Source organism: Meles meles, chromosome 12 (assembly GCF_922984935.1).
Source record: "Meles meles chromosome 12, mMelMel3.1 paternal haplotype, whole genome shotgun sequence".
Lineage (NCBI taxonomy): Eukaryota > Metazoa > Chordata > Mammalia > Carnivora > Mustelidae > Meles > Meles meles.
This window is the reverse complement of record NC_060077.1, coordinates 10,633,967-10,659,152: the sequence shown is the minus strand read 5'-3', so window position 1 is coordinate 10,659,152 and position 25,186 is coordinate 10,633,967. Positions and strand designations below refer to the sequence as shown.

Genomic DNA, 25,186 nt, shown 5'->3' with positions numbered 1-25,186 from the left:
CGGGGCTCTGGAGTCCCTGGGCTGAAATCTAGGCCACCCGGTGACCTGGGCCTGAAACCCACTCGGAGAATGAGAAACCAGCAGCTCAGGAGGCATCAGAACAGCAGGCAGAATGGCTCCCAGAAAGGATGTTTGGAGGGGACGCCTCTGGTGGCCAAGAACAATTTTTTACACAAGATATCAACTGGGCTGAGTGACAACTTCTTACCTCTCAAAGTGAAGGTCATAACCACAGGATAAAATCGCCCTCCAGACACTACGGATGTCTTGCTTGGCTCGGTCAATAACAAACTTGTGAAATCCTTCCAAGGTGAGATACTTCTCCTCAGGGACTGATGGAGGAGGATTGAGAGAGTTAGGAGTTTGGAAGAACCTCCCACAGCAGCAGCCTCGCTCTGTGGAGTTTCTGGTGGAGCTTCTGGCACGGCCCAATCCACCTATGTCCCGCCTCCCAGCCCTCCAAGGTCTGTCATGGCCGCCTCCGCCCACTGCCCGAGACCCAGCACAGCCCCTGACCTCCCAGGGTCAGCGAGCCACAGCCTGACTCCTCTAGCTCTGCTTGCGACTTTATGAGGCTCAAGTTCTAATGCCCAGGTAAGTGCCTTCTAGAAGCGAATTTCTAAGCAGATTTCCAGATCTTCACTTTCTACTCTTCACCTTGGGTATGCGGTATTTTGGGAACTGCTAGTCTGACCTCCATAAATTCATGGTCAAAGACGGCATCGAGGCCCAGTCTAACCCAAACCCCAAGGAAGCCCAGTCAGTCAGGCCAAAGCCCGGAGGTTGGTCCTGGGGGCCCACCAGTCGCAGGCCCAAGCTGCTCATTCACACCTTCTTGTTTTTTGGTGGGTGACTTCTCTGGGTCCTTCTCATCTGGCTTGCTCTTTTCTGGGGACTTGGGCTTCACAGTTGGCTTCTTCTCACTTAAGGCAGTCCTGCTGTAGACCAGAGCACTGCAGTCAGAATTCCCGCATTCATACCATATCCTGACAGATGATGCGCAGAGCCTCACACACGCGGTAGGCCGGACTCCCCCCAACCACGGCCACCGGTTCCCACAGGGCTGGGCACAAAGTCAGCTCTGTCCTCACCAAGTTCACTGAGCATATCGGGAGGACAAACTGATGCTTTAACTGCAAAAGACCTTAAAGAGATGCTTTTCATCCCTTCTATATCCTTCAGAGCTGCACTAAGAACCAGCCACTAGCCAGATTGTAGCTATATGTTTAAATTAAAATTGCAAACTCAGTTCCTTGACTGCACTGGCCATGTTTCAAGGGCTCAGTAGCCACACGTGGCTAGTGGCAATTGCATTTAGCAGCCTGACAGGGAAACCGCACAGATTTCCAGCACAGAAAACTCTATTGCACTATATAGATACAGAAGCACGGTTTATTTATGACTAATTAGCAGAAAGACATTTTTCTGATCCCTCAAACAATTCCTCTAGAGATTCCTGCCAGGTAATACTTTTCTATCGAAGTTCCAATTTTGAGTTCTTGAGTCATTTGCCTAGTCTATAGAAAATTCTATTAAATATGTATGCATATCCACACATGAAATATTACAGAGCTATTAAAAGAGAGAGAGAGAGAGTCGCCTGGGTGGCTCAGTTGGTCCAGCATGTGACAACAGCTTGGGTCATGGTCTCGGAGTCCTGGGTTTGAGACCTGCCTCTGGCTCCCTGCTCAGCAGGGAGTCTGCTTGTCTTTCCCCTTCTGCCCCTTGCGCTGACTCATGCTCTGTGTCTCTCTCAAATAAATAAATAAAATCTTAAGAAAAAAAAAAAAGGGGGCGCCTGGGTGGCTCAGTGGGTTGAGCCTCTGCCTTCGGCCCAGGTCATGATCTCAGGGTCCTGGGATCGAGCCCTGCATCGGGCTATCTGCTTAGCGGGGTGCCTGCTTTCCCCTCTCTCTCTGCCTGCCTCTCTGCCTACTTCTGATCTCTTTCTCTCTCTGTGTCAAATAAATAAAATCTTTAAAAAAAAAGACCGAGTAAGGTCTTTTTGTGCAGATATGGAATCACCTCCCAGATGAGCAGTAACCGGAAACGGCAGGGTGCAGGTATTGTGGTGGTACGAGGACATGTGGGGACGTGTGGACACATGCCTGTCTGCCTGTGTGTACATGGGAGAGTTCTGGAAGGCTCGGGAAATAACACAGAGGGGGCAGGGAGGCTTGAGGATGAAGGGAAGAGGAATGGCTTTTTTGCTGCATATACTCTTGATTTCTGTACTATTTCAGCCATTTCACATTTATTTTTTTGAGAGTGAGCAAGAGGGGGGAGCGTGGGGGCGGGGAGAGGGAGAGGGAGAGAGAGAATCTCAAGCAGGCTGCACACCTCGTGTGGAGCCCCACTCAGCGCTTGATTGCACGACCCTGAGATCATGACCCAGCTGAAACCGGCAGTAGGATGCATCACCGCCTGGGCCACGCAGGAGCCCCTTAGCCACATAAAACGTAAAAACATAATACATACGCATCCACAGAAGGTTATACACTTAACTACTGTAAGCGGTGTGTGGGGAAAAAATGCATTTTTTTCAATATGCATTTTGTAGTTTTTCTATTAATAGCTATGCATTATTTGTGTGGTTAAAAGAAGAATTTTTTAAAAACAATTCTGTACATTCTGGATGGTAATGACTTCAGACTGGTCTGCTTTTGTCTGCATGTGCGATCCTGACTTTACTTCACTTGTGGATATGAAAATGCTCTTTCAGTGCAGGAAGCCGGGGACCCACACAACGGAGCTACAAAGCAGAGCCAAGGGGTCTGCTCCCAGAAGTGCAGGGAGCCTTGGAGGAAGCCGTGGAGGTGGCGGCCTGGGTGCCCCGCCCGCCCCTGCGCTGGGCTCCTGGGAGGCGCACCTGACGCTGTTTAGCACGGCCTTGTCCTTGGCGGGTGGCTTGGTGATGGGCCGCTTGGTGCTCACCACCTTCACGGGGTGTTGCTCCTTCCCGCCTTTGCTGTACTTGCTCTTGTCGAACTTAGGTTTTGGCACTCCGTACTTCCTTAGGATCTGTGGGGCCCCAGGGGAAAAGAGGGGTCCTCAGGATCGCCCGAAGGCGTGCCCAAGGCCCAGCAGCAGCGCGGTGGGTGGGCGGGCGGGGGGGGGGGGTACCTGGGTGAGCTGGTCCTCCAGCACCTTTTTGGGAGGCCGGACGTTGGTGAAGAAGAGGTGGAGGAGGTTGCCTGGTGTTTGGGAGTTGATTTGCTCTTTGCTGAGATAAATGTCTGACACTTTGATGGGCTTTGCTGGCGTCAGGCTCAACATCTGCTCGGAATGGGCACAGCTCTTAAATATCTCCGTGAGAACCTCTCTGGCACCTGGCACCAGCTTCTCGCCTGTTCCGAAGAGGGGAGAGACAAAACAATTCTGCCGTGAATGGGCCACGTCAGCACACTTCCTCGCAGCGGTCTGTGTCTCCTAAATAACTCATTTTTTGCCTGTGGGTAATAGACGTTTAGTGGTGACGAAGAGCTCTGCACCCAAACCTGGTTTCCCGCTTCTGGGCGCACCCCCAGCCACACACCCAGCCTTCTCTCTGTGACATGGGATGTGAGCCACTCCTGGGCCAGTCTGCTCTCTGAGCTCACTCCCTCCACTGGCTGCACAGAAATGGCCAGCCTTGGGGATGGCGGACCCCAGCCCTCGCCCTGGGCTAGTCCACGTGTGAGAAACATGCTTCCACGGGGCCTGAGCCACTGTTCTCTTACGGCTACTGACCACGGCAGTTTAATCTACCTTAACACATTTGTGATGGGCAGTTTCCAAAGGAACGACAGGATATGGAGCCTACAGGTACTGTTAGTGCAAAGCCCAAGGTATCAACAAGCAAGTTTTGCATTATTAGAGAGGATGGTTCAAGACCAGCACAATAAGCAGGTAGAAAATTGTCCTCGAGCACAGGAAAAACAATTTCTTTCTGTGCCCAAATAAGTGCTCCAGAAGGTGGGCCCCAGCGGCCTGTCAGGACGCCATGTGCACGCTTCTCGTGGCCGGGGGCCCAGGCGTGGGGGCTGCACAGCCTCGCTCCTAACTCCCTTCTCCTTCCCACCCCCCACCCCACAGCCGACCTCTCCCTCCCACACACCACAGCCGCCCCCAGGGCAGGCCTGGCTGTGGGAACAAGAAATCAGAAGCCTCATGGGCCTCCAGACTGAGGGTGTGGGGTCAGGGGTGCAGAAGAGGTGGCCAAGCCCTAAGAACTGACTCAGCAGAACCACACCACAACTTAATCTCTAGCAAAACTCGTGTGGCGCTAATGTTACCAAAAGACTGAGTACCTTATGTGGAAGGTTTGACTATAATCAGATCAGGAAGTCGGTCCAGATTCAGATTCGAAGGATGAAAAGGCTGGCAAACCATGAGTTAAGGCAGAAAAAGGCCTCAGACCTTACACTAGTCATCCCCACGTGGGTCACAGAGTGCTGGGGGCCAAATGCACACTAATAAGGGATTGGGACCAACACCAGGGTGAGGAGAGCCAGGCAGTCCCCTTAGGGGAAAGATTCCCCCAAAACTCTGTGATCAAGATACATATTTCAGGGGCGCCTGGGTGGCTCAGTGGGTTAAGCCTCTGCCTTTTGCTCAGGTCATGATCCCAGGGTCCTGGGATCGAGCCCCACATCGGGCTCTCTGCTCAGCGGGGAGCCTGCCTCCTCCTCTCTCTGCCTGCCTCTCTGCCTTGTGATTTCTGTCTGTCAAATAAATAAATAAAATCTTTTAAAAAATACATATTTCGGGGCGCCTGGGTGGCTCAGTGGGTTAAAGCTTCTGCCTTCGGCTCAGGTCATGATCCCAGGGTTCTGGGATCGAGCCCCACGTCGGGCTCTCTGCTCCACGGGGAGCCTGCTTCCTCCATTCTCTCTGCCTGCCTCTCTGCCTAGTTGTGATTTCTGTCACATAAATATTAAAAAAAAATGCCACCCCTATTGGTGAATTTTAAAAAATACATATTTCAATGTAGTATTAAAAAAAGAAACCAAAATTAATACCAAAAAACCCCACACGATGAGCAAAATATCAACAGTACTGTGTTATATTACATTACAACAGTACTGTTATATATACATTAAAGCCTAAGCCAAAAGAAATAATCAGTAATACTGGTCCTGTATTTAAAATTTTACTGTTTGTCCATCATGGGTATTTTGTATTAATTCTGACTTCTATAAATATTCAATTAAAATGTTATTTATCTAGGGACACCTGGGTGGCTAACTCAGTGGGTTAAGCGTCTGCCTTCGGCTCAGGTCATGCTCCCAGGGTCCTGGGATCAAGTCCCATATCAGGCTCCCTGCTCAGAGGGGCCTGCTTCTCTCTCTGCCCCTCACCCTGTTCATGTTATCTCTCAAATAAATTTTACAAGTCCTAAAAAGATATATATATATATATATATATACACACACACACACATATATATTATTTATCTAGCTTACTGAGATTTTTGGAACCCATTAGATTTTGTGCCCAAGGCCTCACTTATCTCATCCTGGTACTAGCCCTGAGCGAACATTTCAAAAATTACAACTCAGGGATAAAAATTTGAAGCCAACAACAAAATCCATATTCGGTATTACATTTCTGTTCTCCTAGAATAGGAAACGAATTCTACAGTTCTATCATGAAATTTCAAACAATATTGAAGAGTTAGAAAAAAGGACATGGATTAAAAATTTTGAGCAACACTAGTACAAAATAAAAATGACCACACAAAGAAATGTAATCATAGAAAGAAGAAGAAAAACTGCTGTTTCTGGAGCGGGGCTTCGGGCAAGCTGCTGGCTTCAGGCAGGAGTCGGCTGCTTGATTCTGCTCAGCAGGGCCTCGGGGCTGCGTCCTGGATGCACGCTCCACATCGTACAAAAGAAGTGGGGACACCAGACAGGGTCCACCCACAGAGTTGTCAGAATGACAAAGTGGGACTTGGTGAAAAGGACATGGAATTGTTTCTTCCCCAAGAATGAGCGTGAAGATGGCGGCATTTACTGCCCTTGGGCATGTGACCAAATGATTTCCAGCAATGTACTTGGTATGTTCTAGCTCCACAGGACAGAACAAAGTAAATACACTTGAACTTGAACAAAGCGAAGTTTGGCTAGACAAAAAGCAAAATGGGACTTGAATGCAAGCCCACTTAAAAAAATTTTTTTTTAATTTAAATTCAATTTAGTTAACATACAGTATATATTATTAGTTTCAGGGGTAGAATTTAGTGATTCATCAGTCGCATAGGAATGGCCCTTCCCGGCGGTCTCCGCGGACTGGAGCACAGCAGGCTGGAGGCACAGGCGCCCTCATGGCCCTCACAGCTCTGACAGCTTCCGTGAGCCAAGCAAAGAACGTCTGTCCGTCTCCCCACGGCCCCTGCATCATTTCCCAAGTCTCTAGTCCCCAGGGTACCCCCAAAGTTCTTTCCTCGCTAAGATGTTAAAGATAGGGCACACGAGGTACAGAGAGATCATAAGACTTTGCTCTTTTCTGTAAATTTAAAAGTGTTTGCAAAAAGTCCATTAATTACAAATAAAAAAACCCATAACCCACCTTTAATTGACTTGTCATTGAAGTAATCTTCCAAGCCCGGGCTTCCCTGTGTATCGAACAGACTCTGATTGACCACGGATACGGTGAGGATCTCCTCTGTGGACATCTCCATCAGCTCATCTTCGCCGTCCAAACTTGACAAACCGATCAAGTCATTATTGTTAAACAAACTTGCTCGAATTTTCTCAATTTTGGCTCGGGATCTTATCTGTGTGAACAAAGCAAAGGATCAGGATTGGAATAGGGGAATGATCTTGTTTTCCCTCCCGCTCCGTCCTCAAATCCCCTGTCTTTTTTTTTTTTTTTTAATATTTTATTTATTTATTTGACAGAGAGAGAGGTCACAAGTAGGCAGAGAGGCAGGCAGAGAGAGAGAGAAACAGGCTCCCCACTGAGCAGAGAGCCCGATGCGGGGCTCGATCCCAGGATCCTGAGATCATGACCTGAGCCAAAGGCAGAGGCTTAAACCACTGAGCCACCCAGGCACCCCTCCCCTCCCTGTCTTAAGTGCTGTGAGTGCGGCTGGACTCCTGCGAGCTGCGCTCCCCGGGAGCGTCTCGGCCACACGCCAACAGCAGAACAGCAGTAACTTGATGGGGAGCATCTCAGCTGGAAACGTCTGTAGCTAAACCCTGACTGGGTCTGTGGCTTTACTCTGATGCCCAGGGAGCTAGGGTCCAAGCTCAGCTCTGAGAAGCCCCCGGGAAAGAAGGTGCAGAGATTAAGAGAAATGATTCTGGGGAAGAAACCAATCACCGGCTTCTGGAACTCTCCTGCCAGAGCTCCCTGGGAGAGCAAAGCAATACACACATATTCCCTTCTAGTGCCTTCCTCACCACATCCAATAGCAGGAGGACAGTTTTACTCTGAGCCTGACTCCTTACACAGGGGTGAAGATGCAGGAGGCAGGATTCCTAAACAAGGAGGCCCAAGCAACAGAAGGGATCTTGAAGTGGAAACGTGGTCTGGAAACTCAGAACCACCAGGAGCAGAATGGCAAGTCTGTCCTCGCAAGGCTCAGTGAAGACCCCTTCTGCCGACGGCAACACTTAAAACAACCCGGGGACACTCAAATATAGCGGCGGGTCCGAGCTGGAATGCACTTGATAAAGCCCGTCCCCCAGGAAAGGTCAGGCCCCTTGTACCCCTCTGCCTCCCTCCCATACTCAGCAACGACCTGCATTTACTTCCCATCAGGCTTGGCACCACTCTTGTCGGAGATGCGACCTCAGACATAGATAACCAACATGATAAGTCGTGGTGGCTTCCAAGAGCTGCCTCAGGGAGCTCCCTACGTGCCTCAATGCCACCTGTCAGTTAATCCCCAGGAAATCACGCTGGAAGGGTGAGAGGGGCTTGGGGGGAATCCTAGGCGCTCCACTTGTGACTTTAGTGGTTGCCAAGTCGTGAGCACCGTTACCTCTACGACCGCAAAGCCTTTGATGGGGCGTGCCGCGAGGGGCTGGTTGTCCAGGGACGTGACCGTGTACATGGAGCCCATGTCCGACACAGAGGCCGTCTCCGCGTTGTCCAGCGGCTCCCCCAGGCTCCCCAGACTGCCCAGGCTGCCAGTGCTGCACAGGGAGATGTCTAAGCTCTCCTGGCTGGACACCACATGGGGCTCCAGTACGCCAGGAGGGACGGGCGGCTCGAGGCCCGAGGGCAGCGGATCCACAGAGAGGTCACTGACGGTCTGCGAGATCCCCTGGGAGCTGCAGATGGAGGCCTGACTGGTGGAGGCAGACGCGCTGATGCTCATGGCAGGGGTCAGGCTGCTGGACGTGCTGACCTCCAAACTGTCCGCGCTGGGGAAGCTGAGGGTCTTCTCTGGCTCGGCTTTGCCGTCAGCACCCTCGGCCTTGTCCTTGGACTTCTTGGGGTCTTCGTCCTGCAGGGGGATGTAGATCTCATCCTTGAAGACCCCGCCATGGGCATTGCAGGCCTTACGGATAGCACCTCTGACGATGCCCTCGTCCAGGTGGGTGGGGATTCCGGAGATCACCAGCAAGCGGCTGTGGGCTGTGGGGCCAACCAGTGCCTGGCAGGCGTCGGTGATGGCGTCGCTTGTCACACCCAGCCCCTGTGGGTCCTTCCTGGTGAGGTGTCGGAGAATGATGAGCAGGGTGAGGGCTCGATGAAACCACAGCATGTCCTCCGGCTTGCTGCCCCCAATGCTGAGCACGGCAGGGTCTGATTCCACTGAACGGGATGATTGGCGCTTCCCAGAGGAGGAGGCCTTTTCCCGCTTCATCTTGACCTTTTTCCTCTTTGACAGGAGGCTGGGGCTCTGTGGTGTCTGTCCCGGGGAGGAGGACGAGGAGGATGAGGAGTCGCTGAGATTCGGGGCAGTCGTAGAGGTCACCCCGCTGGCTGTGACACTCATGTTGGTGGGCAGGGTCACTTCGGCCACCGCCAGGCAGCCTTCCATGAGCGCATGGAAGTACGTGGAGAACCTGCCCTGGTCCGTGGCTGCCGCCGCCGAGCCTCCGCATGCACTGCCCGGGACCCAGCTCTGGGTCTCCTCGTCGTACAGCTTATGGAGCTCTGACTGCAAAGCCATCAGCATGGCCAGACAGGGGTTCAGCTGGAGGGCAATGGAAGAGGACAGGCCGGCAGGGTGCTTCCTCTGCTCCAGGGTGTGTACCGTGCGCAGCAGCTCCGCCAGGAGATGGAAAACGAGCTCCTTCACGCAGGCCGCCATGTCTGTGGTCCACAGGAAGTTTCCTGAAGCAAATACAAAACAGTAACAGCAGTGGTCGATAGTAGAGCACTTGCTCGGTACCAGGCACTGTTCCTGACGCTATGTTATCCATCCCCAGCTCTCAGATGGAAAAACAGAGGCTCAAAGAGCTAGAGCCTGGCTGGTTGCCCCCAGAGCCCACGGCCTTAACCCCGGGGCTGCATAATCGCACAGAGCCTGGTTCTACGGCTCACACTAAAAACTCATTTTTTTTTCTTTCTCCCAAGGTTATCAAGTAAGTTGGTGTCAAGTCATGAGAACACTATTTTCCAAGCCATGGGGTAGTTACTGCTGGGGGCACACAGTCTAGTTCTATCACACAGCCCAGAAATACATACTGACAAAGTATTCCCCCCCTTTTTTAAAATAAGATACTATTTATTTATTTGAGAGAGCGAGAGAGAACAAGTGGGGAAGGAAGGGACAGAGAGGGAGAGGGAGAAACAGACTCCCCGCTGAGCAAGGAACCCAATGTGGGGCTTGACCCCAGGATCGTGGGGTCACGACCCGAGCCAAAGGCAGATGTTCAACCATCTGAGCCACCCAGGTGCCTTAAAATTAAAGTTTAAAAAAAGGAGCAGAGAGCTGACTGTCAAAAACCAGATCAATAAACGCTGACAGGCATAACTTGTAGACATGGCGGGAATCACATAAAGATGGCATGAGAAGGACGAAAGTTCAGGAAACAGGGTCTAGAACAATAAGATGGGTCACAGGTTTGTACCAAGATCTCCTTTGTGCCAGACACGCATCTTAAGTTCACACTAAGCTGTCTGATCTCTTGGGGTGACGCTGTTTCATAACTTTAACTGAAAGGAACCCATGCGGGCATTCAGGAAGCCATTCAGAGAGAAAAAGCGCCTACAGGGCCCGTGGTGCCGCCCTCTGATGCTCATGCGACCTCCCCTCCACTGTCCTTCCTCTGCCAGTTGTCATTTCCATAATAGGATGGCCTTGGAATTCACCTCCGCCCAGATTGCGAATGGCAGCCCGTGAGCCAAGACTGCCCACAGACCTCTCCTTCCCACGGTGGTCCCCCACTCACCTTCCCTGATTCCCTCGCCCAGTGTATTTCAAAGAATTTGATTCAGTCGCCAACGTTCAAAAACTGGGAAATTCACATCAGTATCTACGTTACTGATTTTTCTTGAAATAAAAAGTTGTAAGAACTGGCAGGGCTGGGGCCACCTTCTCGCGTAGCAAGGAGTGACCGGGCTCAGGGACTGACAGAGCACGAGGTGCCTGGCCCACTCCCCTCTTCTTTCCCCCATCTGGTTTCTGACCCCTGAGTGCACTTAAGTTCATAACATCTTTTCCCCCCAACATTATAAAAAAAAAAATCTCAAAAATACAGGGCAGCTGAACTACTCAGACAGGGAATGCCCGTAGGCCCACCACCTCGGTCCTCCCGCTAACACTCTGTGGTATTTGCTCTTACGTACCTACCTATCTACCCCTCTGTTCACCCAAAAACTCAGCTTAGTATTTGATTATTTCAAAATTAATTGCGGACATTAGTCTGGTTTTTTTTTTTTTTTGACATTAGTCTGTTTTATCCCTAAACACTTAAGCAGATACATTACACTAATGAAGTTCAATGTTCATTTAGAATTTGAGGTGAATTTACAAAGGCAAAATGTGCAACTCTTAAGTTTAACTTTCTATGAGTTTTACCAAAATACAACCCTTTCAGAACTATTAAGTCACCATGTTTGATTTTGCAACATTATTTACTCCCACACCACCTTTGACCTCCAAAGCTACAAAAATGGCATGTATTTGTGATGAAGTAAAGTGTGGGGGCTCCCAGGTGGCTCAGTTGGTTAAACAGCTGCCTTTGGCTCAGGTCATCATCCCAGGTCCTGGGATCGAGCACTACGTCGGGCTCCCTATATGGTGGAGAGCCTGCTTCTGCCGCTCTGCCTACTTTTGTTCTCTCTGTCAAAGAAGTAAATAAAACCTTAAAAAAAAAGTAAAGTATGATAAAATTAATCTCATTTTCTTAAATTCCTCGTATCAGTGAGATCATAGGGGAAGGGAGGGAAAAATGAAACACGATGAAACCAGAGAGGGAGACAAACCATAGGAGACTCTTAATCTCAGCAAACAAACTGAGGTTTGCTAGATGGGGAGGGGGCAGGGGGGGATGGGGCAGCTGGGTGATGGACATTGGGGAGGGTATGTGCTATGGTGAGTGCTGTGAAGTGTGTAAGCCTGATGATTCACAGACCTGTACTCCTGGGGCAAACAACACATTATATGTTAATAAAAAAAAGAATCTCATTTTCATGGTTAGTGAAATGAGAACACCCTGCACATCACGCGTTTATGAGGCCAGGCCACAGGAGTATCTAATTAAGTGTCTGACCCTTGGTTTTTCGGTTCGGGTCGTGAGATCAAGCCCCGTATGGGGCTACTTGCAGAGTTGGCTTCAGATTCTCTTTCCCACTCACCTTCTGCCCCTCCTGCCCATGCTCTCTCTCAAAATAAGTAAATACAAGCCCTTTTCAAATGACAGCAACCCGACAAGAGGCCACCAGCAGGCAAGCTCCTTCCTCAGCTAGCTCCCCCAGCTCTCCCAGGCCCAGTCCCGAGGGAAGGTAAGCCTTACCCAGCAGCTCCACAACTTGCAGGAGGACAGATGTCGGGATGGTGTCGGGCTCATCTTCAGATCTCCCTTCGCCATCCTCTGATCTCCAGGCCAGCAGCTGCTCAGTGAAGGCCATAGCCAGAGGGAACTCCAGGGGCAGAGAATGCAACACCAGCACGGCTCCGGGAGGGGGAGACACCCCTGGAAGAACGGCCAAGGAGGAAGGCTCAAAACTGGCAGCACATGACCTGAATCAGCCTCAGAAAAGGACCCACCAAGTGTGTGTGTGTGTGTGTGAAGAACAGGCCTGGAAAGCCAACCTGCTCATCTTCAGGTTGAAAGGAAATGGAACTGCCCTCTCCCCTCACCTCCCCACTCCCCCACTCCAGACCAAGTCAGCTGCAGGTGCAAGGGGGGGCGTGAGGACATCCCTTCCAAGAGTCCACTTGTCGGTGTGACAAGGGACAAACGGTAGCAATGAGAATGGGGAAGGAGAAACACTCCCCAGCTGCTTAGATACCAACCAGCCTGATAAACCAGCATGGAAATACTAAGTCGGACCTTAAAAGATGCTTTCTTGGAATATTCCCAGCTAGGTAAAGAAATAATTAGCCATTTGGTGTGGCTGCAATCCCACGAGACCATTAAGCTTGTATCTGGTTACAGAGTGGACTGGGAAGGGGCGCCCCAGACTAGCACTCCCAGGACCTTGGGCTTTCTCTCTCTCTCTCTTTTTTAAGATTTTATTTATTTTGAGGGAGAGAATGAGAGAGAGAGAGCATGAGAAGAGGGAGAGGCAGAGAGAGAAGCAGACTCCCTGCCAAGCAGTGAGCCTGATGCGGGACTCGATCCCAGGACTCCAGGATCATGATCTGAGCCAATGGAGCCACCCAGGCGCCTGGGCTTTTTCTCTTATTACCTTGCGTCACTGCCATGGCTTGAATCTGGCCAGAGATGCTGCAGGGCCTGACCAGACGTAAGTCAGGCCATTAGGGGCCTGGGGTCTTTGGGTAAGTCAGGAGGAACCATGCTGACCGATCTGCGTTTTGGAGTGAACGTTTACATGGTAATAACTGAGGAGTGGGAAGATAGAGATCTTCAGCTTATTTAATTATAAAGTTTAAAGAATAGCCAGTATAGGCCAAGTACTATGAGAAAAATCAGCCCTAATGAAGAGAGATCATCAAGTTGTTTAGCAAAGTCTCCTTTCGTTTCATTCCCTAAAGATGTAAGGTCTCTAGGACAGGGGATGTGGAAAAGCCAAGGCCCAATTTTTGCCTGGGAGGTCAGCTACATTCCAGAATCCTCTCTAGCAAACCTGGGTCCCTCCTTTCTCGTCAAACAGGACAGGAAGTGCAGTGGAAGTCTGTGACCAGGTTTTCCTTGCCTCTGTGTGTTTTGCTGGAAACAGTTAGGTGGCCCTGGTGCCCAGGGTGCAGAGGCGGGGGGTGTGTGTGGCCTCTGGGATCTGCAGAGGGGGAGCCCGTCCCTAACCCTAAGCCCACGCAGAATTAGCAATGAATGCCGGGGAGATGAGACCCACCGGGCCTCCTGGCCCGGCCAGTGGGATGTTTACCACAGAGACAGGCCACAGATGCCCACTGTGCCCTGAGCCCCAGGGATCCACTCGCCCCCCAAGAGAATTCAGTTTTAATGAGCGCTGGAGGAAGGCAGCTGGGATTATTGCTGCTACAGGACCGCTCTGGTCGGGTCACTCTAAAGAGTGCACACTTGTGAAAGGAAAGGAAAGGAAATCCCCACGGATGTCTGGACAGCATCTGCCGGGCCTGCCCTGGGCAGGAAAGGCGCTCATTTCATCTCCTGCCCCTAAAATACTGTCCCGAGCACTCTCTTTACTGACCACACACAGCAACGTACAAGATCCTTTCTATCTCCAAAAAGAAGGAAAGTCAAAAATAACTTCACAGTGTTCTTCTTACCAAGCACTAACTCAGAGACATACCCAGCTTGATGTGGACCTTGTCTGTGGAGAGGATCACCGAAGGGTACTGGTTGGCGGTAGGCGGCGGCGTGAGGCCGGTGTTGGCCGGAGACGCATCCCGTGGGTAACAGACGGCCTCAATCAGGTTTAGCTGGCCGTTTCGCTTGACTTTGTGGCCAAGCCCGTACACGAGCACCCGTGCCCATGGCGCCTTGTACAAGGAGGAACTGTGGAGCAACGGGGGAGGGGAGAAGGGTCAGCAGGGTCCGGCCGCTCACACCAGGGAGGAGATGGAGGGTAAGAAGTGGGCATTTCTCAGTCATTCCCACCACATCCTAGAAGGTCGTTCTTTATAAGGATGAATTTCCCAAACACAGAAATATGGGAAGAACTATAGGCTATTTTCAAATACGGTGCATGTTAAAGGGTAAAAACAACTTGAGCTTGTCTTCTGTCAGTTTCACCAGACTCCAGTTCTCTCTCCCACTAGCTCTCCTGGAGAACGGGCAACTTACTCTTTGCGGAATCCAGACTGACTTTCTTTGCAAGACACAACGACAAAAGCTGCTCCAGGGAAATTAACATCCATGTTGACTTTGGACTCTGAAATCGGAAACTCCTCAGAGGGGAACTGCTCCGGCGCTGTCTGCAGAGAGATTTAACAAGGAAAGCCACAGGCCACACACAGGAGGGCACTTCATCCCCCAACTCCCAGGCAAAGGACAGAGCCAACGCACATGCAGTCACAGGATCCCAGGGACAAGAAAGCCGTCCGGGAGGGAGGCCACTATGGATGGGACAAGAAGGGAAAGCCACGAGGAAAAGGAGACTGGTTCAGCGGGGTTTGGGGGGGTTGGGGAAGAGTGTGTGTCATTTTTAGCAAGCCAGTAAGATTTCTAATTAAAAGTTATAGGCCCGGTGCAGGGACATGAGGGCTTTAGGCGTCTACCTGCAGGAAGGAGCAGATCTGTTTCGTCAGCTCCAACAGGCTCTCCTCGCCCTGGTGCAGGGTCCGGGTGATGGCCACGTGGAGCCACTCTCTCACTGTCTGGGAGCTGCCCTGGTAGAAGAGGTCTGTGGCCGAGCAGTTCTGGGAGTGGACGCAATGCTGCAGGGACTGTGCCAGGAGGATGGAGCTGGAGCTGATGGTGCCATCTGCGGCCAGGAAAGAAAACCTGAGTTCGCCAGGACCACAGATGCCAATGGCCGGCAGATGTGGGTGACAGTGAGCAGCCTGCCCGCAAAACCAGGATGGGGCAACTTGGACAGAGCATCTCAGAGGAGACATTACTGATCAGATCCTGCAGGCTGGCAGGTTGGGGGCAGGGGCTCATATCAGTGGTCTAAATTTTTCCTTTCTTTTAAGCAATGAAATTGTTTCTAAAATCAAATCTGAAGTGGCGGCCCCAGGTCTATTAAACAGAAATGGAGCTGCTTGGATGCAGGGGTTGCCAGAGCCTGATCCACTCATGTGCCCGGGCCCCTCCCGAGCTGCCCCGAGGAGCTGCTAGGGAGTGTGTAAAGCTAGTGTGAGGTCATTACGGCAAAGCTTCTTCCACAAACGCTTTAAAGCTGTCCAGATGTTTTGGAGCCTCTAAGTTCTTGGGATGGGCCAAGGGACCCCAGCACACTCACGCTGACTGGGACCTCCACAGCTGGGAGATGCCTAATAGGCCTTGAGGGCCGTCTGCCCTCTCACCTTGTGCTCCTGTCTTAGTTGCTGGGAGGCCAAGGGGAGGCTGAGGTGCTGGGGGAAGATAGGGGGCCACTCGGTCTTGGGCTGGGCTAAGCAGGTTTGTTGCTCAGAATTCACCAGAAGCCTCGCCAAGGGCCCCAAGGTTAGGAGATACACACAGCCTGGCCCACCGAAACAGCTCCACCGGAAGTCACAATGAACCAGTGAGGCCGGCTCTGGAGGAGCTTGGTAAAAGGTACATTTTCCTTTCTGAGCAATGCCTGTGACAATGACTGTGGCCACAGTACAGTGACAGGACTTCCTAAGTGATGCTTAATTTTCCTTGATCCACAATTTGGTTGGGACGCTCAGTGAGCGCTTAGCAGCTCAAGGACTAAACAGGCCACGTAGCATACTTCCCCTGTTTAAAGCGAGCAAGTGCTGCCCACTTCATCACGACTCTTTATGGCCATTTATCTACACCAGCTGAAGTCCTGTGTCACCCGGAGAGCGAGTCCCTCACCCCCCAGTCTCCTGCCTACGGCTGGGCTGGCACTTAGGGCCGCCCCACCCCAGCTGTTGTCCCCACCCGGAGCTGTTGTCGCCAGGCTCACCTGGAAGGGGAGGGGCCAGGAGCTGATTGGACAGCAGCTGCAGGTGCTCCAGGGTGATGTCCCGGATGGCGGGGATGTGGAAGAGGCGGGTGAACAAGTGTGGCAGCTTCGGGGCGAAGATGTTGAGCAGGGCCATGCGGCAGTACAGCCGGGCCAGCGCCGCCTCACACCGCAGCAGCTCTCTGCGGGGAAAGCGGGGGACGCGCTGAGCGCCAGGGCTCAAGCCGGGCTGCAGGCCTCTCTTCGGCCCCCGACTCTGCATGCCAAGCTAGTCACTTCGGTCTTAAATAAAATGTCATGTTTAAGTATGTTTAGATTTTCTCTACTCAGAAACCACCGTGGAAAAAGAAATGAAAACAGAGAATCCACACAACACTTCTATGTGTATGTTCACACGAGTGTTAATTGGAGTGGCCCAAACTGTAAACAGCGCAACGTCCACCAAGCGAGGAAAGGTAAATGCACACACTGGAACATTCGTCAGCAGTAAGGACGAAGCGCCGGAACCTGCTACGCCATGCATCAACCTTGAAGACATCATGCCAAGAAAAAGAGGCCAGACACGAAGGGCCCCACAATACGTGGTTCCATCCACACAGGCTGTCCAGAATCAAGCAAATCCATAGAAACGGGACAAAGCTGAACTAGAGGAGAGAAGGAGCATGGGATTTCTCCTTTGCGGGATAAAAATGTTCTAAAAGTGATTGTGGTGAGGACCGTACATGTCTGTATATATACTAAACACCCCCGACGTGTATGCTTTAAATGTGTGAGCTACATGGTCTGGAAACCACAGCTCACTAAAGCGCATATAAAACATTCACCGTGAACACTTTGTGTGATGAATTTCTGAAGTAATTAGCATTCACCTTGAATAACAGCTCATTAGTGACTGAAGGGGTCTCATTTAGAATTGCATCTCTTCGGGGTGCCTGGGTGGCTCAGTGGGTTAAAGCCTCTGCCTTAGGCTCGGGTCATGATCCCAGGGTCCTGGGACTGAGCCCCCATCAAGCTCTCTGCTCAGCATGCCCCACCCCCCCGCCTGCCTCTCTGCCTACATGTGATATCTGTCTGATAAATAAATAAAATCTTAAAAAAAAAAAAAGAAATGCATCTCTTGGCAAATGATCTAATACCAAGCATAGGAGAGGCTCCCTGTATTTCCTCAACAAATCATCATTATTAAAAATTCTCCTGGCATTAGCAAAGGAAACAGTCAACAAAACCAAAAGACAACTGACAGAATGGGAGAAGATATTCGCAAACGACATATCAGATAAAGGGCTAGTATCCAAAATCTATAAAGAACTTATCAAACTCAACACCCAAAGAACAAGTAATCCAATCAAGAAATGGGCAGAGGACATGAACAGACATTTCTGCAAAGAAGACATCTAAATGGCCAACACACACGTGAAAAAGTGCTCAACGTCACTCAGCATCAGGGAAATACAAATCAAAAGCACAGTGAGATACCACCTCACACCAGTTGGAATGGCTAAAATTAACAAGCCAGGCAAGGATGCTGAGACATGACAGATGCTGGCAAGGATGCGGAAAAAGGGGAACCCTTTCTGTTGGTGGGAATGCAAGCTGGTGCAGCCCACTCTGGAAAACTACATGGATGTTCCTCAAAAAGGTGAAAATAGAGCTACCCTACGACCCAGCAATGGCACTACTGGGTATTTACCCCAAAGATACATGTAGTGATCTGAAGGGGCACCTGTACCCGAATGTTTATTTATTTATTTATTTTTAAAATTTATTTATTTATTTCTTATTTTTTTATAAACATATAATGTATTTTTATCCCCAGGGGTACAGGGGGATAATAAACAAACCTGAATGTTTATAGCAGCGATGTCCACTATATCCAAACTATGGAAAGAACCTAGATGTCCAACTACAGATGAATGGATAAGAAAGATGTGGTATATATACACAGTGGAATATTACGCAGCCATCAAAAGAAATGAAATCTTGCCATTTGCAACAGTGTGGATGGAACTAGAGGGTAATATGCTGAGCAAAATATGTCAATCAGAGAAAGACAACTATCATATGATCTCTCTGATATGAGGAATCTGAGAGGCAGAGTGGGTGGGTCGTGGAGGGTAGGGAGGAAAAAAATGAAACAAGATGGATCGGGAGGGAGACAAACCATAAGAAACTCTTAATCTTGCGAACAAACTGAGGGTTGCTGGTGGGGGCAGGGAGAGGGTGGTGGGGTTATGGACATTGGGGAGGGTATGTGCTATGGTAAGTGCTGTGAAGTGTGTAACACTGATGATTCACAGACCTGTACCCCTGGGGCAAAAAGTACATTATATGTTAATATTAAAAAAATTCTCGGGGCGCCTGGGTGGCTCAGTGGATTAAGCCGCTGCCTTCGGCTCGGGTCATGATCTCAGGGTTCTGGGATCGAGCCCCGCATCGGGCTCTCTGCTCAGCAGGGAGCCTGCTTCCTCCTCTCTCTCTGCCTGCCTCTCTGCCTACTTGTGATCTCTCTCTCTGTCAAATAAATAAATAAAATCTTAAAAAAAATAAAAAAATAAAAAAATTCTCCTGGTATTAAGCACTTAACTCAAAAGGCAAGTTAGAAGCAGCCCTACTGTCTCTAAAAAGTCTAGGTTTAAAACCCACTTGGACCCATCAGGGCTCACCCTGTAGTGCCTAGTGACCTGAATTAAATGTAATGCTGGTCTACCCTAACTCAGATTTGGGCATAACGGTAATTAAAGAAGCCACATAAGACCTGATGAGTTTGTACAGCCATGAAGACAAACACAGCTGAGATGCCACATTTAGGTGGTCTCTTTCTCCTCTCCACCAGCCTGGAATATTCTTACGCCGGACTTTAAAACAAACTGCCTCTAACTGCCTGTCCCCTCCTTCCTTGGAGGTCGGTTTGCTCAGTGCATGAGCACCGCTCAGAGGGGTCGGGCCAGCAACACAAAGGAGGTCGGAATAAAAGCCCATACTGACTCCCCGCAGCTTCGTCCTCAGATTTCGGGTGAGACTATTTTGGGCCTGCCCAGTAGTCCCTGCTCTGCCCTGCAGACTGTTAAGGCCTCTGAGGCTACTGCTGAACTGTCTACCACTCTAAGTCCTTTCCCAGCCACGTGAGCACCTTAGGAAGAGCACACCGCTGAGGGTATCTGTACTGCGATGAGAAATCCAGCCACTTTCTTGATCAAACAAACCCGTGGGGCAGGCTTCTTAGTTCTCCTGACACCGAGATCATCACCATAACCCCAAGAATAAATGTCCTACATCGACAGCTTGGTTGTAACTTTACAAAGTGCTTTCTTGCCTTCTCGCTCAGCTGCTAATCAAAGGTCATTAAGTCACATCTATCAGAGACATTTGCTAAAAATACAACTCACTTACGAAATAAAACTTTACAAACTTTTAAGAGTATCATATTGACATTCAAGCCTGTATGTTTTGGGATCCCTTTCAACAGATACTTTGAATTTACAACTTGAGCCAGCATCCCGATCAGACAATGGGGGGTTCTGGCGAAGAATGAGACAAAGTCTCTGCTTTAGGGAACCTCACAGTCTAGGAGGAGGAGACACAACATAGTGAATAAAGTAAACCAAACTCGCACAAACTCGCAGGCAAGAACATCAGGTCCTAGAGAGGAAGTGAGATGCGGCGCTAGGACAACATGTGGCTTTGTGCTTACGTTAGATGGGGAGGCAAAGCCTCTCTGGAAAGTTGACACAGTGAGATCTGAATGACAAGAATGAGACAGGCACACAGAGTTCAGGGCAAAGCACTCCAGACCGAGGGAAGAGCACGCACAGAGACCCCGCGGAGGACACGAGCATCGTGTCTGAGAGACGCGGAAAGGCCAGCACTGCTGAGAGAGTACACGAGGAAGCAGAGACTGTGGGACCCAGGCAGGGCTTTCGTGAGTCAGGTTAATGGTTTGAATTCTACTCCAAGGGAAATGGAAAGCCACGGCAGGTGTGGATTAGAGGAGAGAGACAATCCATGGAGGGCAGGCATGTGCTTTCTTAGAGACCCCCACCCAGTGCTAGGCACAAAGCATGCCCTCGGGAGTAAACACTTTGTTTGCTCAATGGAGAAATGAGCTGGCTGCCCCCACCAGGCCTGGACATCCTCTTAGTTACCTCTTCTGGACTGGCTTTACTCTTTAAAACTTTTCCACTTTCTTCTGGATCTCCAGCCCCCTCCCCCCATCCCCCCTACCCTGCAGCTCACAGCAGAGAGCCTGTGGCAGAGGCGGGGTGGACACCAGATCGTACAACATTCCTTCCCAACTCCTGCCATTTTGCTGTTACTTTACTAGCTTCCATCTCTCTCTCTAACTCTCAGCTTTGAAGGAAAAGCTTGTCAGTGACAAGCTGTACACGTGGTAAAGACATAATAAGTGCACTCCTGTGATCCACTAGAAAGAAGGGCTCAGTCTTACCTGTGAATCTGAAGGTTGGTATTGTCCAGCGTGACCAGCCCATTGGTGGCCGTCCTTCGGTAGCCTGCTGGGGGCCTCTCCAGCATATCGATAGGGTACCAGTACCGGACCAGCACGCCTTCACTTCGGAGGTACGTTTCTACCTGCACTAACTCATTTACCTACAACAGTTAAAGAAATGGTCTATTTGACTTTTTGGGCACTGACTTTTCCCCCTCAAGTTTTGAAATACAAATGTACATATATCAGAGTTTCATGGTAATACATGTTAGTTTCACATCATTAAATCTCTAAGAGGTCAAAGACATCTGGTTAATATTGACAGTGTGTTTACTGTTTTCATATTGGTTTTCAAATTTTAACTGGAATGTAATCATGAATTAGAAATTTAAGACGCGCCTGGGTGGAAATTTAAGGCGCCTGGGTGGCTCGGTTGGTTAAGTATTAGAATCTAGCTTTGGCTCGGGGCCTGATCTCAGGGTTGTGGTAATGAGCCCTGTATTGGGCTCCTCGATGGGCATGGAGCCTGCTTAAGATTCTCTCTCTCTCTCTGGCCTTCCCCTAACTCTAATAAAAATTTAAAAAAAAAAAATTAAAGACAACAGTGCTATATTTCAGTCACAACTCAGTGCATATTGTTTTATGTTTATTTTTTTTATGCTGACAGCTCTGTAAAAGCATGGAGTGCCTGGGTGGCTTGAACAGGTTGAGCACCCAACTCTTGATTTTGGCTTGGGTCGTGATCTCAGGGTCGAGGGACTGAGCTCCACGTTGGGCTCTGTGCTTAGTGGGGAGTCTGCTTCTCTTTCTCTCTTTCTTCTCTTTCTCTTTCTCTCCTTCTGTTCCCCACCCCACCCCCGCTCATGCTCTCAAATACATAAACCTTTGAAAAAAATAATAATTTTGGAAAAGCAGGAAATCTGATAGCTCTATTTTATTGCAGGAAAGTAAAAAAGGAAACTCATGCATATAGGCTTTAGATTTAAATATGAACGTAATTTTTGTTACAGATTATTATAAAAACCTAAAAGAATCAAACTATTTGAGAAATAACAATTATTTTAACAAATTTTCTATTTTTCTAATTTATACTTGCACATATTTCCACTGCTGAGAAACACGGTCAGTTATATACTTTCTGATAACCGGGATCAGAAGTTTATATCAGAAGGCAATGGGAAATTAATAGTATTACTAATGGAATTTTCTACTTAGACGTTCACCTTAGTAAGCCACCAGTCAATAACCTCTCTTAAAAATTTAATGATTCAGGGTGCCTGGGTGGCTCAGTTGGTTAAGCAACTGCCTTCGGCTCAGGTCATGATTCTGGAGTCCTGGGATCGAGTCCCACATTGGGATCCCAGCTCCAAGGAGAGTCTGCTTCTCCCTCTGACCTTCTCCCCTCTCATGCTCTCTCACTGTCTCTCAAATAAATAAATAAAATCTTAAAAAAAAAATTAATGATTCAAGGGGCTCCTCGGAGGCTCAGTCATTTGAATGTCCAACTCTTGGTTTCAGCTCAGGTCATGATCTCGGGGTTTAGCTCGAGCTCCACGTCAGGCTCTGTGCTCAGCAAGTAGTCTGCTTGAGAGTCTCTCCCTCCTCCCTCGGCCCCTCCCTACTGCTCACATGTGTGCGCTGTCTCTCTCAAATACACTGAAATCTTTAAAAAAATTAATGACTCATAATTAAGTTTGGGTGAAATGGAGTCAGTAAAAATGTAAAGCTTTCCATTTCACACCATTAATGGTACCTAACATGACCTGCTGCTCTATCTCTGTCTGGACAGGTTCTAGTTAATCTATGGGGCAACAGATCCTTTTTCATCAGAGACTCTTAGGCTTGAACTATCAAGGTTCATCAGTTTTTCTCGCCCAGGAAACTTCTCACATGCCAGCACGTGCATGAGACCTTAGGATCGTGGAGTCATCACTTTCACACAGGACCCTGTTTTCAAAAGAAAGCTTTGGCTTTGTCCGGATGCATTTTCTGTTCCTTTTTCCCCACCCGTAACACCCCCACCCCCAACCGGAGAACGCCATGGGTTCAACACACTTGTGTTGCATACTGGAAAACCAAGGCTGGGAGAACCAGCAAGACGATGTGATCAAAATCATAAAATGATTTCTTTTACTTGTGTCTGTAATGGTCATGACAAAGATAGACCATCCATCTGTCAAGGACCACGGGAGAATGTTCTTGGGTAGAAGAATGGAGGGATGGCCTGAACATGGCTGACAAAACGAGGGCAGAGGCAGCGTGCTCTGCAGGGGGCTGACAGCATTAAGAGCTCATCACGCTATCATCAGCCCTGACCTGGGCCCAGGAGAAAACCTCAGGAAAGCCACTTGGTGTGAGCAATTAGCTCACTTTCTTCATCCCTAATCTGAAGAGTAATCCATCTGCATGATCGGGTTTTGTTTTTTTTTTTTTTTTAATTTTTTTTTTTTTAAAGATTTTATTTATTTATTTGACAGAGAGAGAGATCACAAGTAGGCAGAAAGGCAGGCAGAGAGAGAGGAGGAAGCAGGCTCCCTGCGGAGCAGAGAGCCCGATGTGAGGCTCGATCCCAGGACCCTGAGATCATGACCTGAGCCGAAGGCAGCGGCTTAATCCACTGAGCCACCCAGGCGCCCCCATGATCGGGTTTTTAAAAAAGATTTATTTTTTTAATTTGAAAGAGAGCAAGTGAGTGAGAGCAAACATGAGCAAGGGTGGGAGGGCAGAGGGAAAGGGACAAGCAGACTCCCCGCTGAGCAGGGAGCCCAGCGCCAGGCTCGATCCTAGGACCCTAAGATCATGACTTAAGCCGAAAGCAAACATTTAACCCAACTGAGCCACCCAGGCGTCCCTGCATGATCTTTTTTTTTTTTATTTTTTTTATTTTTTTATTTGACAGAGAGAAATCACAACTAGGCAGAGAGAGAGGAGGAAGCAGGCTCCCTGCTGAGCAGAGAGCCCGATGTGGGGCTCGATCCCAGGACCCTGAGATCATGACCTGAGCTGAAGGCAGAGGCTTTAACCCACTGAGCCACCCAGGTGCCCCACATGATCGCTTTTTAAGGCACATGGAAACTGAGCATGAACGTCTCCGCGTATATAAAAGGCTGTTTACTCACTGAATCAACATCTAAGACAACTCCATGAAGCCCAAAGGTTTTCAGCATCCCCCGGATGGCGAATTTTGGTAGAGCAGTTCCCACAGTACTGCTGGCTACGTTGTTGCTGTCAGGAGAGCGGGTTACTACCGTGAGGCCTGAGGACAGAAGGGGAAGTTTTTCAGAAGCAAGTACCATTATCATCTTGGGACCCTATATTTTAGAGCCTAAAATAGCTCTATAGCATCTAACAATACCTCAGTTTAGTTGTAACTAAAAAGGTAAAAGGTCAATCCTGAAGGTCGGACAACAAAACATTGTGAGAACTCTCATAATAAAAACCAAATAAGCCAACTAAAAAAATTGACAAGGGATTTGAATCAACATTTCTCCAAAGAAAAATGAAGATACACATGAAAAGATGTTCCAAGTCATTAGTCATTAGGGAGACAAGCCCAAGCCACAATAAGACCCCACTTCACACCCACTGGGATGGCTATAATCTAACCAACAGAGAGTAATAAGTGTTGACAAAGATATGGAGAAATTGGAAGCTGTATACATTTCCGGTGGGAATGTAAAATGGTGCACTTTGGAAAATCATTTGGCAGTTCCTCAAAAAAGTTCAACTTATCATAGGACCCAGCAATCCCACTCCTACATATCTACCCAAGAGAAAGGAAAACACACATTCACAGCAGCATTACTCATAACAGCCTGAAGTTAGAAAAAACCCAGGTGTTCATCATTTGATCAGCAGATTAAAAACAGGGTGCCACCCGCACACTGGAGTATTATCTCGCCATAAAAAGGAACAAAGTACTATCACATGCTACAACATGTGTGTACCTTTAAAGACTGCGCTGTACGAAAGAGGCCAGACCCAAAGACCCCACGTTGTAGGATTCCATTCATAGGAAATGTCCGGAAGAGAAAGTCCATAGGGACAAAAAGTAAATTAATGGGGCTCAAGGGAAGGAGAAATGGGGAATGGTCGGGGTACAGGAGCTCTTTTTGGAGGATGAAAATATTCTGGAATTAGAGGCAATGGTTTGGTGGTTATACAACCTTGTGAATCTACTAAAAACTGAATTGTATCCTTTAAGAGGGTAGATTTTATGGTATGCAAATTATATCTAAAAAAGAAAATATGTATTTCTGCCTCTGTCCCTGATGTTCTCATATTTTTGTGAAGGTCTGATAATGAGTGGTTTCCAGTTTTCTTTTTTGTGCTTTTCTGTATTTTCATTTCCTCAAAAAATGCAATAGATTTTTATTCAAAAGAATAAACATGTTCTATTAAAATTCTAAAAAGTGGCGCAACCCAACAGCCCTGACCTAAGCTGGGAGGCCTATCTGGACCCCTCCCCAACCATGCCCCATTTCTCCCCCTGCACCAGTACCCCGTCTCATTCTGTGGGTGCCAGTGAGCTCCCACAGGAAATGTACAGGTGGCCACCAGAGGCCACACAAGACTTAGGGCCTCACAGAAGAGAGGCTGCGAGAGGTCCTGTCATTCTGCAAAAGGAGAGTC

The 25,186-nt window shown here is 49.1% G+C and overlaps 1 protein-coding gene across 7 annotated transcripts in view; it reads right to left on the bottom strand.

Moving 5' to 3' along the window:
* Positions 1–25,186, bottom strand: part of HECTD4 (HECT domain E3 ubiquitin protein ligase 4) — a 181,631-nt gene that overhangs the window by 11,386 nt on the left and 145,059 nt on the right. For 6 of the 7 annotated variants that reach the window (XM_046025933.1, XM_046025937.1, XM_046025936.1 and 3 more), the window contains 13 exons: positions 23,674–23,810; positions 20,555–20,715; positions 16,111–16,292; positions 14,771–14,976; positions 14,337–14,467; positions 13,843–14,048; positions 11,901–12,080; positions 7,970–9,273; positions 6,550–6,757; positions 3,124–3,347; positions 2,870–3,021; positions 832–938; positions 209–332 (listed from right to left, as the gene is read on the bottom strand). In XM_046025933.1, the coding sequence (XP_045881889.1) occupies positions 209–332; positions 832–938; positions 2,870–3,021; positions 3,124–3,347; positions 6,550–6,757; positions 7,970–9,273; positions 11,901–12,080; positions 13,843–14,048; positions 14,337–14,467; positions 14,771–14,976; positions 16,111–16,292; positions 20,555–20,715; positions 23,674–23,810 (3,322 nt within the window). The remainder of the gene's footprint in view (positions 1–208; positions 333–831; positions 939–2,869; positions 3,022–3,123; positions 3,348–6,549; positions 6,758–7,969; positions 9,274–11,900; positions 12,081–13,842; positions 14,049–14,336; positions 14,468–14,770; positions 14,977–16,110; positions 16,293–20,554; positions 20,716–23,673; positions 23,811–25,186) is intronic. The other variant, XM_046025934.1, reaches the window with a different exon arrangement.